A 16,608-nucleotide genomic window follows, 5' to 3' on the forward strand; every position below is an offset into this window, starting at 1 on the left:
TTTGCAAAAGGGCCAGCTGAAGGCAACTTTTTACAGATTTGGACTGATAAGTCCTTCCGAGTGGGGGTTGAAGCCAAAGCTTTCTGATATCATCATCCTGTTAGCAAGCGAATGAGGATAGGGCAATTAATTAAACACTCTTTTCAAATATATACCATTTATTATGTCACATCACATGCAGATATTCCACATTTGTTAACATAAAGGATGAGGTTATAACGTCAATACTGTATATAATGTAGCTACACAATACCTACTGATCTAACAGTCTATTCAATACGCTAAACATTAATAATTTTAAGAGGAATTGGTTTTCTTCATAATAAATATACTGATAAATGAGACACTTGACATTACTTTTAGGCCCACCATAATGACTGCAATTATTGTGTATTTTTACCTACTAATTTAGTTAATCGAAAAGCCCAGGTGGCCAGCTATATCTTAACTTTATATCATGAGTTTCGCTACAGAAGAGATTCACTGAGTTTTCTGATGTGCTTAATTTTTATTTAAAAATCTACCTCACAAGGATGCATGCCTCCAGGTGTCATAAAAGTGCTGTTACACTTTTTAAGTTAGAGTAGGTAAATTTTTTTATGCAGATATTTTATGGATGGCCTATTAACATTACTTAAATAATATATTGACTGATTAGACCTACTTATCAAAAAATATTCTTTACATTTTTTTTAATAAATTTCAAACATTTTCATAACAGACCTAATATTGAAACCGAATACGTTTAAATTTTCGCGTCTACACACTACACACAATCACTAAAGCTACATTGGAAGCATCTACATTCACAACTATGTTTTATAAGTCACTTTATTGTGATATTTACAAACCAATGATATTCTAATAAACAGATATGTTATATCCATACTAAACAACAGAAAAAAGTGTGCCGCTCCGGGGACCGTTTATTTTAGTTTATTTTTACATTTCGTTAAAAGTAAAAAGGATAGCTTGATAAAAACAATAAGTAAAAGGGATAACTAGATGTTTTAATTACGCAAAACGTATTACTACGTAATTATGATGTATTATAACGTATTACTACGTAAAACAACTAAAGGCAAACGTCCCAATTAAAACGTTTTCTAGTCTTCTCTTCTTGCGCGTTAATAACATATCTGTTTACTACAACATCATTGTTTACAAATTAATAAATAAAACACTAATACTTTCATGACAGGCACACAGTAAAAGTACGTTAAGAAATAAACTAAAACAAATTTTCTAAATTTAATCGATACTCTGTATTTCAATAAATAACAAGCAACTACGCATTATTTGAATTTCGTTTAAGATTGAGAATTAGGTACAGTATATAATCTTTAAGATTTAAAAAATTATACCCAGCGTGTTACGCTTTAACTATGATTGAATATAGTTCATTCCAGCAATTAAAAATATTCAAATTTAAAAAAACAAAACGTTTGTAATATCTTATCTTACATTTATACAACTGTTTTATAGCAATTTGCTAACACGTGTTATTTAAACTGAATATAAATATCACAATAATTGTATTTTCTACTTATTTAATATTGCTATTACGTCGTATTTATTTAATTACATTACCTTATTTTATTATTTAATTACTTTACCTTACGTATTAATATTTAAACTTAAACATTAAACTGGTCATAAATCAAATTGAGTAGGCATGTTTAAATTTATAACTAATAATCAAGTCTCAAATACTTGTTTTAAAAAAAGTAATGCATTTAATTACTTTTCTTTATTATAAAAATATATATTCTCTTATTCATAAGATTAATAAAAAAGCTAAAGATAAAAAAAAAATATTTACTGACATTTATTTATACTGTAATAAATATTTAACGCCGTTAATAAACATTTAAGAATTAAATAGAACATCAGTTTGATTGTAAATATATTGATATACATGTTCAATTGTGAGTATTCAATATTTTTTTATATCTACAACTACAATCTTCAAATGTACCCTAAAAAGCAGGTCTTGTTATGTGTTATTAACAATGATATTCTAATAAACAGATATGTTTTACCCATACTAAACAACAGAAAAAAGTGTGCCGCGCCGGGGACCGTTTATTTTAAATTTAGTTACAAGTAAAAAGGATAGCTTGATAAAAACAATCAGTAAAAGGCATAACTAGGTGCTTTAATTACGCAAAACGTATTACTACGTAATTATGATGTATTATAACGTATTACTACGTAAAACGACTAAAGGCAAACGTCCCAATTAGGACGTTTTCTAGTCTTCACTTTTTGCGCGTTAAAACATATCTGTTTACTAGAACATCATTGGTTATTAGTTGATTTTACAGCCCCGACATAGTATTATACACGTCCATATCCGACAAATCGAATTGGAGCAGTGTTGTGGAATATGTTCCTAGACATAAGCCCAGTAATGGGAAATTTACAGGCTGTTAATATTATTATACGTCCATATCAACTGATGTATTAATTTAAGGTGTTTTTATACATAAAAGCATGTGAAAGAAGATGTACGATGTCCGGTAATGTGCCATATTACATTTATTCATATCTATTGTTTTTTTTGAGATAGTTTTGTAACAACTTTTTTTTTAAACAAAGTTTAATTTTAATATACATATTACAACATAATTAGTTAGAAACAACGACTAGTAACAATAATCAATATATCTACGTGAAACAAATACATTTAAAATAATATTACTTCAGTTCGACTTTATTTTCTTGAATAAGCTCATCACTAATAAAATTCGTATGGAAAAATAGACAATTTTCTATGGCTATCTATAACCCTGTATACAAGTTGAGGTTGTAAATTTTTATTCATTTCTGATAAAACAAATGTTATGATACTGAAAATATTTTTGACGAAGGTGTAAAAATAAATTCCAAGATTGTAAATATAAAAATGCATTTTTCATCTTTGCTTGGATTATTATTTTTAAACAATTTTCAATTAGATATCATAATTTTCAATATGATTCAAAATAATTTCATCATTGACAACATTCTCATATCACAAGCAATCCCTTCAATAGAATTAACATAATATAAATAATTGATTTACACAACCGTTAACAACAATATAGGTTCGGAATATAATTCAAAGTCCATCATATAATAAAAAAATAAATATATATTTAATAATAATTATAGTAGGTGATTAACTATACACTTATTCTAATTAACTAAGGGTAGAGGAGATCAATTAAGGAATAGAAAAATTTAGAGATTTTTTAATAATATCAACAGTTTTAAATAATGACTATGTTAAAAGGCTACTACTATCATTCAGTAGTAAATAAAACATCTCATAGATGTTTTTTTTTAATTATATTATCATAAAGGTTCTGGCAGTACAGTATCTCACAGATACGAAAAAGTACCGTAAATTATTTAAAATTTGCCTATTTTATTTTAGTTTTTGTATTTATTTCATATTTGTTTTTTGTTTTTAAAACTTAATTTTTCGGTATTATTTTATTATACGTTTTAATCGAGAATAATTACAGGGATATACATAATATATCACAAATATACATGCTAAACATAAGTGATTAAAAATATATTTCTTTGATATTAAGATAACTATGACCTAATGAAGTTACAGTCAGTAATGGCAAAATCTTTGGGTTAAACTGATTTAGTTGCTGCTGAGTGCTAATTAGACGTAAAAACCTATTCTGCAATTTAAAACATCGAAGATACTTGCAGAGAAAGGAACATATATGTGCAGTTGGCAATTTATATCTTTATAGGCATATGAGGATATTGTAAAAAAAGAAGATCAATCAGTATTTTAATATTTTACGAACCAAGTGAAAATAACAGCTTTGTATAATATTGAATCATAGTTAGTTGCTAAAAGTCTTTGTATAGCAGTTTATAATTTATAGGTCGATTACCTCTTATTTTTTTAATAACCTTGTAAAAAGGTCAGGACAGATTAAAATATAAACAGTATAATCAAAAATCATAACAGCAAAATAAAATAAAATGAATATCTATAAGCATAGAAAAATATGTACAAATGTACTACTATTTAATATATACTTAATAAATTTATGATTGTATCATTTGACTGGTCAAACATTTCTTACATAATGTGTACACATCGGATTGGATGTCGTGTTTGCCTTTATAGTGACAAACGATATGAACTAATTTTAAATTTTCACGCGTAAATATCTGTAAATAATATCTGTCAGCTTCAATGAAACATTCACCGGCGATTTTTTTGCAAGACGTACACTGAACTGTGGTTTGACCCAATCTCTCAATAGCTTTCAATATCATCGGCACGACTGATCTCGATAACTCAATTTTATGATCTAAATTCCATGTTTGAAAAATAATACGTTCTTCCCGGCTTCTATACGGGTTTATAACATGTTCACCATCGTACATACATCTTTGATTGTTCCAAAGTCCGCCGCATTCAAAAAGTCCATTTTCGTTACACATGCGTGTAATATTATCATGTCTATTGAAGTAACCCTCATTATATTTATTTAATTCCAGCAGCTTTCGTAAGTCTAATAGGAACTGGTCAATTAGTTTCTTACCTCGTCCATTTCTGGAATGCACGTATAGCTCCGATGATTGCAGAGCACTTTTTGTTTTATAAAAATATCCTCGCATGCGTTCTTTTACGCGTTTCGACATGGATTGCTCTTTTGTTTTTTCAGAGGGTTCAAGTCCTGGAAATTACATTTTATTGTATGTTATTGAAGTATATCTGTAGTTTTAAAGCTTAAATAAACAAGCCTTACAATAGTCGCATATGTCGTCTCACTTTGAAATAGTAATAATAAGCAACATTGTTATTATATCATCTCAGTAGTGGAGTAATTGAGTTGGTACATATTGAGTAAAGGTAGCCTTCCCAATCACTTAAGCGAAATAAAAGACATGAAAGTCGCCATGATATCAACATAATATATGTACGTAGTTTAACGGGAGGTGTTGAATTTTTAATAAATATTACAAAAAAATAACGAATAGTTTAATTCAAAGTTTCAAAGTCGGAAAACATTCTTAGTTAGCCCGTGCAATTCGCGATTTTTTCACCCCAAAAAATTTAGTATTTATGTTCATCTAATGGAAATATTACATTTTGAAATTAATAAAATCAATTGTACCACACTCCATCCATTTGTTGTGTGTCTTTGTTTTGATAATAAATGCATTAATATAATTTTTATTTAAGATAAGTATAAATATGTCTGTTTAAGAATATTTATAAACCACTTTTAAAATTCACATCACACTATTATGTAAAATAATAATAATTCCAAATAATAGAAAATACTTTCAGTAAAGTATTTAAAATGTAAAAAAAACTTTTCTTTTAAACAATATAATGTAATTTACATTTAAAAGTTATTTGAATTATGTCACATATCCATTTGTCTCCTAATTCCCAAAATTCATATTAAAAACCACAATGAACTTTCCCTTTAAGAATTTACATATTAACTTAACAACTACCAATCTAACAGTGAATAATTAAGAAATATATACCCTCAAACCATGCTGGATCCTGGGTTCGCTCACTAAGCATAGTTTTTGCATCATTAGCTGCAGCAATATACTTCTGGAACACTTGGAATTTTTCTTTAAAATTAGTACTCAGGAAATCTTTTGCAGCTAATCCAGTATCAATGTAATCCTTTTTGCAGGAGCGAATCAGATTGTAGTAGTAGTCAAAATCTATAAAAAATAACAAATAAATCATCATAAAGTGTTTATATCAATAGGGGAAAAATTAAAATGATAAGTTCTATACTTAAAAAATGTATTCTGTGATTAAGTTTTACTTTTTGAAGCATTTAATTTATTTAGTAATGTTTCCTAAAGGATATATCCAATCAAATTACATTACTAAATTAAATAATCAATTAAATTATTTATAATTATTAGATTTAACAGTAAATTAAATATAATTTAAACATATTTAAATATAATTTAACAGTAAATTTTTAATTATTTATATACAGTGTAAACTCTATATAACGACACTGAAGGGACTGTGCATTTTATGGCGTTATAAAGAGTGGTCGTTAAATGAAGAGAAGAAAAATCAGAATTCGAAAAAAAAGTTTATTTTAGTCTATTGTTAGTAGTTATGTACAAAAAATATATATATCTTATTTGAACGCTATTGCGTATACTGACGCCTTTTGCTGCACGACCAATTTTGTTGTATATTTTTAATTTTTTTATTTATATCTTATATAAAGGAAGTAATTTAGCTGCTTTCAGAACTTCTTTAACGCTTGGCGGAGGCTCAAGCTCATCCGTCTCATCTTCTTCATCTCTTTATTCTTGAACCTCAGTTTTTTCTCACTGAATCCAAAATTTCTATGTCTGTGAGTGAAGCCGTTGTAAGCAGGCAGTTGTCTACTTCGATGTAGGTTTGAAAATTTACCGTATTTCCTGCCACGTTGACCTGCTGAATCCACTCAGTTAATGGAAGGTCGCTATCAAACTCAAGTTCTGTTTCCACCTCATCAATCGTAGAATACATATGATAACGTTGTAATCCATGACTCATACTTATTAGGCATGGTCACAGTCTACACGTGCAAGCAATCCCAATTTGTAAACAAATTAACGAATTTCTTAGAAAGTTCCTAATGCGTGGTGCCGACATTCGAGTTTATTGAGGGCTAGAATAATAAAGCGACATAAGAACGTACACAGATGCGCAGTTTTTTCTAATTTTAGCAACTTAAAAGGAAAAAAAATAATTTTTATTTCTCAATTTTTGTCGTTATTGAGAGTGGGTGTGATGCTATGTAGAGTGTATCATTGTATGGAATACAAGCTAAACCAACTAAAACCAATTGATTTCGACGCTTTAGAGAGTTTGCCGTTAAATCGAGTGACGTTACATGGAGTTTACACTGTATATATAAAATTTACTATTTATTAACATAAAAAATAATAACATTAAGTGTTTAAATTGATACAAATATGAATTAAAAATTATTTAAAATTTATTAAAATTTCTGTTACTTATTTATGTTATAAGCATTTTATACACTCCTAAAACTTATTTTGTTTTAAATAAATCTCCTTCTGGCTTCAATTACAGATAAAAAGTACTTGTTGATTTATTTTTTCATAATTTTAAGATACCATGTAAATGTATAAATACATCAGTACATTGTATCATTATGTTACATGCCAATCTTTGTGTAGTTTTAAACATACCAGTTACCATTTTTTCTTTTTCCTGTAATAAGATGAATAGCGTCTGAGGTGGCAAAGTTTTGAGATAATCGTCGTCATCTACATGAGTCCCGTCCTCGGCTACGTAGAGTCTGCATTCTGCGCAGCTGACATTGAACTAAAAACCGACAATGTGATTTAGGTCAGGGCTAACAAATTGGGTCAAGGGAATCTAGCCTTGACATATTTATTATAATTTTCGTTTGTAAAGAAAAATTTACCCAAAATGATTTTAATTTAAAATAAAATGTAAACGCGTTAATAATATGTGCTTCTTATCGTATTTCAAAAAGAAACAACTTACTCCTAACTTTTTGCACGATTTTTCAATTAGTTCCTCCAGGTTTTCAGCTGCTACCCCAATTTTTTTAATCCGCTTCACATCCGTAACTTTGTATCCCTTTTTCATAGTTCAATATTTTGAAGATACTTTTAAATAAAATATTAGCACAATAATAAAAACAAAGAAAAACACGCAGCGTCAACGTAAAGTCAACTAGTAGGTACTTTTCGATCTGATAAGAACTTCCGGTCGGCTGTCAATTTTTGCGCGATTTGAGTCTGACTGTGACAAGTGACAGTTCCATTGACATTCTAGATCCCTTAAACATACGTCAAAGTTTCGACTATCTTAATTCTTAACGTATGGTATGTGCACACGAGGTGGAGCACATTAAATAGTAAAATAATTTTAAATCTTATATTAAATCATTAAGTTATACGTTACAAAATTCAATTACAAGTTCTAAATAATATAACAGCTTATAACGGCAAAGGCTTATTTTATTGTTTTGTGTAAATAGTAAATCTATTCCTAAACATAAAAAGAAGGTGGTAAAAAAACTGTGCACACTGCACATACAAATTTGACATTTATGAAATGTCAACATATATGAGTCATAACGGTTGTTTATTTTCTTTTTTAAGGTTAATGTAGCAGGTAAACTGAGAACTTGTTTATAACAATCATTCGTTATTGTTAAATTATCTACTGTTTCAAGTTCTATAAGAGATAATTAAAACTTTAAAAAATTGCAATGGTATTAAAACGGGGAGCTCTAATCGTCATTGAAGGTGTTGATAGAACCGGCAAAACTACACAGTGTAAAAAACTAGGTAATTGTACAAGATATTTAAAAGAACTAAATTCATATAAAAGAATATATTTTATTAGACGATATATAACTATGTAAATCAGTCAATATTTCAAAATTTTAAAAATATAATACATAGCAAAGTACAAATAACCTCACTCGCACTCTAGTTTTAAAAAGAGAAGGTACATAATTATGCTTTACTCTTCTTTCTCTTCAGTTGAATGTCTGAGAAATAAAAAAATACAAGCAGAATACACAAACTTTCCGGATCGGTCCACCGAAATTGGAAAAGTTATTAACAGTTACTTGAAATCAAAGGTATGAAATCTATAGGCTTAATTTTTAAGTATTCATAAAATTATTTAAAATAGAATTTTATTATACTTTCTAATTTTCTCTTAAGCAGTCATTCTTAATAATTGTTACAGAATGAGTTGTCCGATGAAACTATTCATCTTTTATTTTCTGCAAACCGATGGGAAAAAGCAAATAACATTATTAAAACGTTAGAAGATGGTATCACATTAATTGTTGACAGATATTGTTATTCAGGTGTTGCATTCTCTGCTGCTAAAGGTAAGATAATTATTGAACTTGGACATGAGGTCGTTATACAACTTGTATATGCAGTTAATATATAATCCAATTGGATCATCATAACGGGTTAAAATCAGCTGCATTTTGCTACTTGACATTATAATAACAAAATAACCACAAGAAAACTCACAAACTCCTAACCATAGATCTTTGTTTGAATTTAGAGTTTGTTGATTATAGTTTATTTACTTTAATGTTATATATTATAATTACTGTTTCAAAATAAATATATTTAGTTTAGTATGATAACAATTTGTTTTCTATATATTGAGTGTCCCTTTCTTTTAGATTTGGATGTTAATTGGTGCAAAATACCAGATTCAGGATTACCAAAACCAGACCATGTATTTTTCCTTAACATGTCATTAGAGAATGTTCAGCAAAGAAATGGCTTTGGCAATGAAAGGTTTGTTTTTTCAATATTTATTAATATATCTAGACTAGATAACAAATAGATATAAATCAGTGTCATTCTTTCAATAATATAGTCTGCCAGTAATACAACATTACTGTATTAGGATTAAATAAATGTTCATGTATTTGTATTAATGGAAACCTGAAAATATTGTGATAAATGCAATACCAAAGATACTAACTCTACCTAAATTTTAATGTTTTCTTTGATGATTGTTATGGCATACATAAAATATGTCTTTGTTCATTTCGTTATGTTTCATTGATAATTCAAGTTGAATCTGTAAGTAATTTTTCCATTTGTAGCATATATGTTACAATTATAAAAGTAGAATATATATATATAGTGCCAATGTCTATGGGCAGTGGTAAACTCTCAATATCAGGTGACCCATGCGCCTATCAAATATATGTGTGTGAAAAATATTGCCAGTGTTATTAAAAATCTTTATTTGTACGAGTAATAGACCTCATCAGAATACATACTAATATATATTATTTATTTTTTTTTATTTTTTTTTATTTATTTATTAAGATCCTCCAGGAGTAAAAACATTAACACAATATTAGTAACAATAACAACATAAAGCTTAAAACTAAATGCATTACCTATAAAGGAGAATACCTCATGCAATGTGGATATAAAAGGAGCTTACACGATAAAAATATGTACATTTACAAGTTTAAAAATATTATGCTAATTGAAAAGTTACAAAAAAAAAAATATACTTAACAAAAAGATTTGCAAAAAAAAAAGAGATTTTTAAAAAAAAATGATAACGAAACAATAACAATCAAATGGCTAATAATTCTAACATTTTCTTACGGAACTTAGATAAAGAGTCACCAAATGGATCAAGAGAGGCACTGTGCTCGTTTAAGATTTTACAAAAACGTGCCACAGGTGAGTTACTTCCTAAGACGGTTTTACGAAAAGGTCTTACTAATGGCGCTATCGGTTTTCGTGGGTATCTAGCAGGAACATTTAAATTTATTCTAGAAACTAGAAAAGAATTATCATATAAACTATTTAGAGATTTGTATAAAAACGTTAAATCTAGCATGTCACGCCGTTGACTTAAGGAAATAATTTTGAAGTACTTTAGTCTGTCATTGTAGGTAGGAAGTAATTTGGCTTTACCTAAAGAAAATGTAAGATGGTAAAGAAAACGTTTTTGAATTCTCTCTAGTCTTAAACTGTGAGTTGCGTAATGTGGCCTCCACACAACACTTGCATATTCCAAAATGCTCCTGACAAAACTGTTGAACAATATGATCTTAGTTTTTGGATTTCGAAACAGTTTACCGTTTCTGATAACGAAACCCAACATTTTAGATGCCCTGCTAATTATGTTGTCCATATGTGATATAAAAGTTAATTTTTTATCAAAGACCACCCCAAGATCCCTAATCGTATCTACGGATTTGATATGATTGCCAGCTATATTATAATGCGTACTAATCTCATTATAATTTCTAGTGAAAGATATCCATGAACATTTATCTGGGTTGAGTTTCATACCATTATTTTGACACCAGTTGTACAATTGTGTTAAATCATCTTGTAAAAGGATTGTATCATTTGAATTCCCAATGATTTTAAGAAGTTTTACATCATCAGCGTACAAATATGGGGTAGAATATTTAAGAGAACTAGTTAGGTCGTTTATGAATATATTGAATAATAACGGGCCTAAGTGTGAGCCCTGTGGAACTCCAGATATTACTTTGCGTTTACTAGATTGAAAACCGCTGGCAACAACATAAAAATGTCTGCTAGTAAGATAAGACTCAAGTAATCCTAACAGTGACCCTGTGAGACCACAAACGGACAGTTTTAAAATAAGAGCAGAAAATGGCACAAGGTCAAAAGCCTTACTTAGGTCAGTATAAATAACATCTACTCTTTTATTTCTATCGACAGATTCAAATAAAATTTCTGAGAAATTCACTAAGTTCGTACATGTAGACCGTCCAGCAACAAAGCCATACTGATGATTACTGAACAAGCATCTAACATGGTTGTAAATATATGGGTAAATTAATGACTCAAACACTTTTCCAAATATCGAGAGAATTGAAATGGGCCTGTAGTTTTTCACATTATTTTTCTCACCACTTTTGAAAATGGGAACTACTTTTGCAGTCTTCCATTTCGAAGGAAATATCCCCAATCGTAGCGAAGTGTTGAATATAATTGTGAGGGGCAGAGCAAGATTTGATGAGCATTTTACTATGTAAATTGGGGGAATGTTGTCAGGTCCAGAACCTTTATTGCTATCCAAACACTTTAATTTTTCTAGAACGTCGGATTCTTTCAATTGAATTAGCGCTAAACTGCTATTGATTCTACTGTCCAAGGTTTTAAGAATATAATCAATATTATGGGAAGGTACTTTATTTTCTTCATAAACTGATGAGAATTGTGATGCAAATAAATCACAAATACTTGGGCCATCACTCGCTATAACTTCATTTCGCCTCATGGTTGCTGGATAAGTGCTAGCTTTGTTGTTTTTCTTTCTTTTTATATACGACCAAAAATATTTAGTATTAGATTTTATTTTCTCTTCCGCGAATTTATGATACGAATTATAGCACTCCAGTGATAGCTTGTCGCATCTTTTCTCTAAAATGGACAGTGACACCCCATCCATTGGGTTTTTATATTTCTTAAATCTTATTCTTATCTTTTCTTTTTCTTTTATTCTTTTAATGAGAGTTTTATTGAACCATGGGGGGTACTTAAAAGTGTTTTTAACAATTATGTTAGGCGTATGAAGTTCTATGGAATTTTGTATAATAGCGTAGAAGCAGTTCACCATTTCATCTACATCATTAATCCCTGCAAACGTTTCGACCCAATTTACGTTGCTGAGGAATTCATTTATTGCATTGAAATTTGATTTAAAATAATTATATTTCTTTGTGTTAAGATTTTTATTCAGGTTTTTCTGCGAATTATCTTCTAGATCAATATTGATGTTAAGAGGTGGATGTAGAGGATCCACACGACTTAATTCGTTTGTTGAAGGGTCAACTGTGAGAGTTATTAATTCATCATTAAAGAGAACTAAGTCCAAGATTTTATTCATATGGTTTTTTACACGATTAAATTGACGGATTATATTACATGGCATAAATGAGATTTGATTGTATATTTTAGGTATGAAGTATTAGATTTCCAGAAAAAAGTAGCAAATGTATATATGCAACTAAAAGAAGAAAATTGGGAGGTGTTGGATGCAAGCAGGTAATCATTTATTTGTGTTAAAAAACAACTATTCAAAATTATCTTTAAATGTTAATATTATTTCAAATGTACAATTGTGTTCTTTTAGGTCTATGGAAATTATCCAAGAGGAGCTATTTCAAAGGACATTATCCATTATTGACAGTGTAGGTGATAAACCAATTGGGAAATTATGGGTATAAATAAATTAAGTATAAAATAAATAAGGTTATGTAATAGTTAAATGTGATGAAATGAAATCGAATTCAATAATAAATAGAAGTAATTTTAAGAAAAGTTTATTATTTCTTAATACATTGCAAAAGCAGTTTTGCACCTTCTGAAGATTGTTGTTTCAAAATATTTGCATGATTTTTAATCTTCTTGATAAATTTCTTTGCAACATCTTCTTTATTATTTTCAATCAATTTTAACATGAAGAAACATCCTCGGTTTGTAGGCAGCCATGCTTTTAACTAGACAAAAGATAATGAAGAATAAAATTATTGTACATCATTGTAAAGCTTTGGAATTGATTCTGCTCTTATTATTATTTAAAAATGATCTATTGACACATAAATTTTTAATTTTTTTTTACTTAAGAGAAGTAAAAATAAAACTATACTTTCAGAAAAGAGCACAGAGGTCTAACACAAATTATGATAAAGATAAATATTAATTATGTGCATATTAAAAATTTACAAACCGCTTCATCTTCAATGTTTTCACAAATGGCATCACCCAATGTGTCTGAAGCAGTCTTATCCAATATTGCTAGTTTTTTTAAACACATGTGAATGCCAGCATCTTCTATTGCCAGTACATCTTTATCATTTGCTTTTACTATCCAGTCTGACCGACAAATAACTTTTGCAAGTGCTTCTAATATTGTTTTTGATGATTCTATAAAACAATGAAATTTAATTTGTTATTAAGTTATTATTTTGTTTATTAGTATAATTATATATGTCACATAATAATAGAAGTATACCAATGGATAAAACAGCTACAACTAACAAAAAGTTAGACTTAGTACTGAGCCAGAAATCAGGATCGGATTCAATATCACTCTTCAGTGCTGGAAGTATTGCCTCTCTGAGTTCAGAAACACGGATATCTGCATCTTTTTTTGATGTGCCACTTTTAAATCCTTCATCTAAAAATTTAATTAAGCTGGGATGGAAGGCAGCTGGATCTTTTGGTTTAACCAGCCAATGTAATGTCTATATAAAAATACAAAAAAAATTAATAATGCTTTTTAATATTAAAAATAATAGTTGTCTCATTATAGTAAAATTTACACACATACCATGTTTCCCCAATGATCTTTGGCAATGTCCTTAAGGTTGTTAGCAAGGGTTGACACAATCACCTTTTTTACTAAAACTGTATCATCAACAGAATCAAAAATTGCCAGCAAAAGTCTGTACCCTGTTTTATGTTTGCTTAGTGGTACCACATGCTCCTTGACTACTTTCAATATTGTCTGCAAATAATGATATAACATTTGAATATTTTCACTAGACCTATCTTAATGTATAATGTCACAGCTTCTTGAAAGATTAATTGCTTAGATTCCTATAAAACTGTAAATGTTGTATAGCATGCATCATATATATTAAAAATATATTACATTTACTACATAGTACACACCTTTTTATCTTTATTGGTGCCTTGCCACACACACATGCTAGCTGCATTAACACCAGGCAAAGAATTGCTAAGTGGCACTATGAGTGAACTCAGTGTTGAGATCAATTCTACCCTGTCCTCTGAACTACATTCTCTTATGTAATCATACAATACTGAATGAAGTAACCTTGAAAATAAAAAATAAGTAAAGTTTCATAAAAGTTTAAAATTTCTTTAAAAGATGTCAAAATATATTTTCTTTGTAGTACTTACTCGCTATCATGTAAATTTTTATCTAAAATTTTTTGCACATTAGCTTTACAAGACTGCAGGATTGCTGATTTCATTTCAGGGCTATCTTTATAAGCATCACTTAAGGTTTTTACCTTATCATCCTTGGACTGGAACATAAAATAAATTAACAATAATATTGTAAATTTAATTCAAATATTTATATATTCTAAAATAAAAAGCTATGTGAGTATTATCAAAAATGACACTCAATCATGCCATAAATTAGAGCCGATAATAGAATAAAATCATGTCTATCACAAGACAGGCCCGTGGTAAGATGAACAATTTTGGGAAATGAACATACATTTTTATACATATCTCCATAGAATTCCTGTTGCATGTGTATCTTCTCCTTTTTAGTGGCAAACTCTCCATATGCATAGTCTAAGACTGGTGCACTAATAGTGTGAGATGCCAATGAAACAATGTGACCAAAAAACTTTTTAATTACTTCATGGCGTATGTAATCAGTACCATATTTTAGAATTCGTTTGACCGAGTGATGTGCATATTTAGATTGCATCATAGGAACCATTAAATCCAGAAGTTCTTCTGTTATATCATTTCTTATATCCTCTGGACTATGTTTAAGCAAGACTTGAATGACTCTACTCAAGTCATGGGTCAGAGCAATTGCCTTATATTGCCCTTTTATTAAAGAGTGTAACTCTTTACATGCTTGCAATCGAAATTCAGGTTTGACTACTTTCCTAAAAAAATAGAGAATGTTAATACAATTATTACAGTAAATTAAATTTTAATTGCTTGTAGAAATAATATATAAAATATATTAATTACATATGTATAATACAATATAATTACTACAACAAAAAAAATCATACTCAATATATAAACTTAATAAATTATCATAATTTACCTTTGAATCTGAGCCGCTAATAACTTTGCTTTGTGAGATATTTCAAATATCTCTGCAGTAGCTTTTGCCTTACGTCGCTCTGTTCTAAGATTCTTTTTTTCTTTTTTCATTTCTGACCATTTCGGTTTTTCAGTATTACCTTGTGATGGTAATGGCTTATTTTTGGAATCATTGCCTTTTACAAATGGTTTGTTGAATTTCTTGAACCCATTAGTTGCTCCCTTATCAAATGTTTTTTTTTTATCATTGAACTTTTTGTCCCCATTTTTTTTGTTATCATTCTTAGGACCACTAAAAAGTACTTTCTTCTTGGGTGGAGAACCATCGTCATCTATATTTTTCCTTTTAATTTTTTGCATTTTAGCAGTAATTTGTTAAACACGTTAGGCAATCAGTGACTTTAAATGTTTCGTATAACGTATAACTATATTAAGTTATCCACTGTTTACAGAAGGATTCTTTTTTCTATTTTCAAGAATTTCAAAGAAAAGAAGATATAATCGCTGATTTTAAAAAAGCACGTGTCGGAACTGTTTCTCACACTCGCTTGACAACTTCAAAACATGACAGTTGACACACCGATTCAAAACAACAAGAGTATGTATTAAATACCTATATTATTATCATCATTGTGTTTCTCAATGCAAAGGTATAAACTCTGCCCAGCCTCAATAGGTACAATTTAAGCAACTCTGAATTCCACCTGCCAATAACTATTTTAAACCGACAATTTTACAATTATTATTAATATTTAACAAAACAAAACATCGTTGCTCCTGCAAAAGTAGCTATGCGTTTTTTTTCATATTTTTTTATTTCTGTGCCGTTTTAATAGTTATTTCAATAAATTGAGGTTTCGGTGTATGAAAATAGTTAAATTGTTAAATTTTTAAACTATGAAAGTAATGACAAAATTTTTGTTTTTACAATTCGTGCGTATTGAAATAATGATTAAAACGGTGTAACAATCGAAATAATAGAAATAAAAATAATATAAAAAAAACATATAGCGACTTTTGCAGGAACAACGGCGAAAATTAAAATTAATAAATGGTACCCTTCAATCCTTCTTTTCAACTACCTATATTTTTTTACATTCATATTTCGTGGTTAACCAATTAAAACAATTGAAATGGTATTTAGGTTTTTTCATTGAGTTCACTACAGTTGAATGAAATAGTTAATAGTGACATTATTATTATTCTCGCAATTTAACTTGTTATTAGAGG

The 16,608-nt window shown here is 28.8% G+C and overlaps 3 protein-coding genes across 3 annotated transcripts; 1 reads left to right on the plus strand and 2 right to left on the minus strand.

Moving 5' to 3' along the window:
* Window positions 1-4,043: 4,043 nt before the first annotated feature.
* On the minus strand, window positions 4,044-7,790 carry LOC124530013 (DNA fragmentation factor subunit beta). Its single transcript, XM_047103985.1, has 4 exons — window positions 7,541-7,790; window positions 7,219-7,354; window positions 5,524-5,712; window positions 4,044-4,700 (listed from the first exon to the last, which is right to left on the minus strand). The coding sequence occupies exons 1-4, from the start codon at window positions 7,643-7,645 to the stop codon at window positions 4,063-4,065; spliced, it is 1,068 nt and encodes a 355-aa protein (XP_046959941.1). The 5' UTR covers window positions 7,646-7,790; the 3' UTR covers window positions 4,044-4,062.
* A 373-nt stretch (window positions 7,791-8,163) lies between these two features.
* On the plus strand, window positions 8,164-12,849 carry LOC124529684 (thymidylate kinase). Its single transcript, XM_047103536.1, has 6 exons — window positions 8,164-8,352; window positions 8,551-8,651; window positions 8,762-8,909; window positions 9,219-9,336; window positions 12,511-12,597; window positions 12,686-12,849. Exons 1-6 carry the CDS (start codon window positions 8,274-8,276, stop codon window positions 12,777-12,779), a joined length of 627 nt encoding a protein of 208 aa, XP_046959492.1. The 5' UTR covers window positions 8,164-8,273; the 3' UTR covers window positions 12,780-12,849.
* A 10-nt stretch (window positions 12,850-12,859) lies between these two features.
* LOC124529683 (protein penguin) lies at window positions 12,860-15,947 on the minus strand. Its single transcript, XM_047103535.1, has 8 exons — window positions 15,380-15,947; window positions 14,807-15,212; window positions 14,482-14,609; window positions 14,230-14,395; window positions 13,886-14,062; window positions 13,568-13,799; window positions 13,283-13,479; window positions 12,860-13,052 (listed from the first exon to the last, which is right to left on the minus strand). Exons 1-8 carry the CDS (start codon window positions 15,736-15,738, stop codon window positions 12,879-12,881), a joined length of 1,839 nt encoding a protein of 612 aa, XP_046959491.1. The 5' UTR covers window positions 15,739-15,947; the 3' UTR covers window positions 12,860-12,878.
* Between the last annotated feature and the right edge of the window lie 661 nt (window positions 15,948-16,608).

The sequence above is a fragment of the Vanessa cardui genome, chromosome 5 (assembly GCF_905220365.1).
Source record: "Vanessa cardui chromosome 5, ilVanCard2.1, whole genome shotgun sequence".
Lineage (NCBI taxonomy): Eukaryota > Metazoa > Arthropoda > Insecta > Lepidoptera > Nymphalidae > Vanessa > Vanessa cardui.

Coding starts and splice junctions, on each gene's coding strand:
- LOC124530013 (XM_047103985.1), bottom strand. CDS start 7,645: ATGAAAAAGGGATACAAAGTTACGGATGTGAAGCGGATTAAAAAAATT. Junction 7,355..7,540: donor AATCGTGCAAAAAGTTAGGA/GTAAGTTGTTTC, acceptor GTCGGTTTTTAG/TTCAATGTCAGCTGCGCAGA. Junction 4,701..5,523: donor GGATCCAGCATGGTTTGAGG/GTATATATTTCT, acceptor TGTAATTTCCAG/GACTTGAACCCTCTGAAAAA.
- LOC124529684 (XM_047103536.1), top strand. CDS start 8,274: ATGGTATTAAAACGGGGAGCTCTAATCGTCATTGAAGGTGTTGATAGA. Junction 8,910..9,218: donor TGCATTCTCTGCTGCTAAAG/GTAAGATAATTA, acceptor CCTTTCTTTTAG/ATTTGGATGTTAATTGGTGC. Junction 12,598..12,685: donor GAGGTGTTGGATGCAAGCAG/GTAATCATTTAT, acceptor GTGTTCTTTTAG/GTCTATGGAAATTATCCAAG.
- LOC124529683 (XM_047103535.1), bottom strand. CDS start 15,738: ATGCAAAAAATTAAAAGGAAAAATATAGATGACGATGGTTCTCCACCC. Junction 15,213..15,379: donor TTAGCGGCTCAGATTCAAAG/GTAAATTATGAT, acceptor CTATTTTTTTAG/GAAAGTAGTCAAACCTGAAT. Junction 13,053..13,282: donor AAAACATTGAAGATGAAGCG/GTTTGTAAATTT, acceptor TCTTTTGTCTAG/TTAAAAGCATGGCTGCCTAC.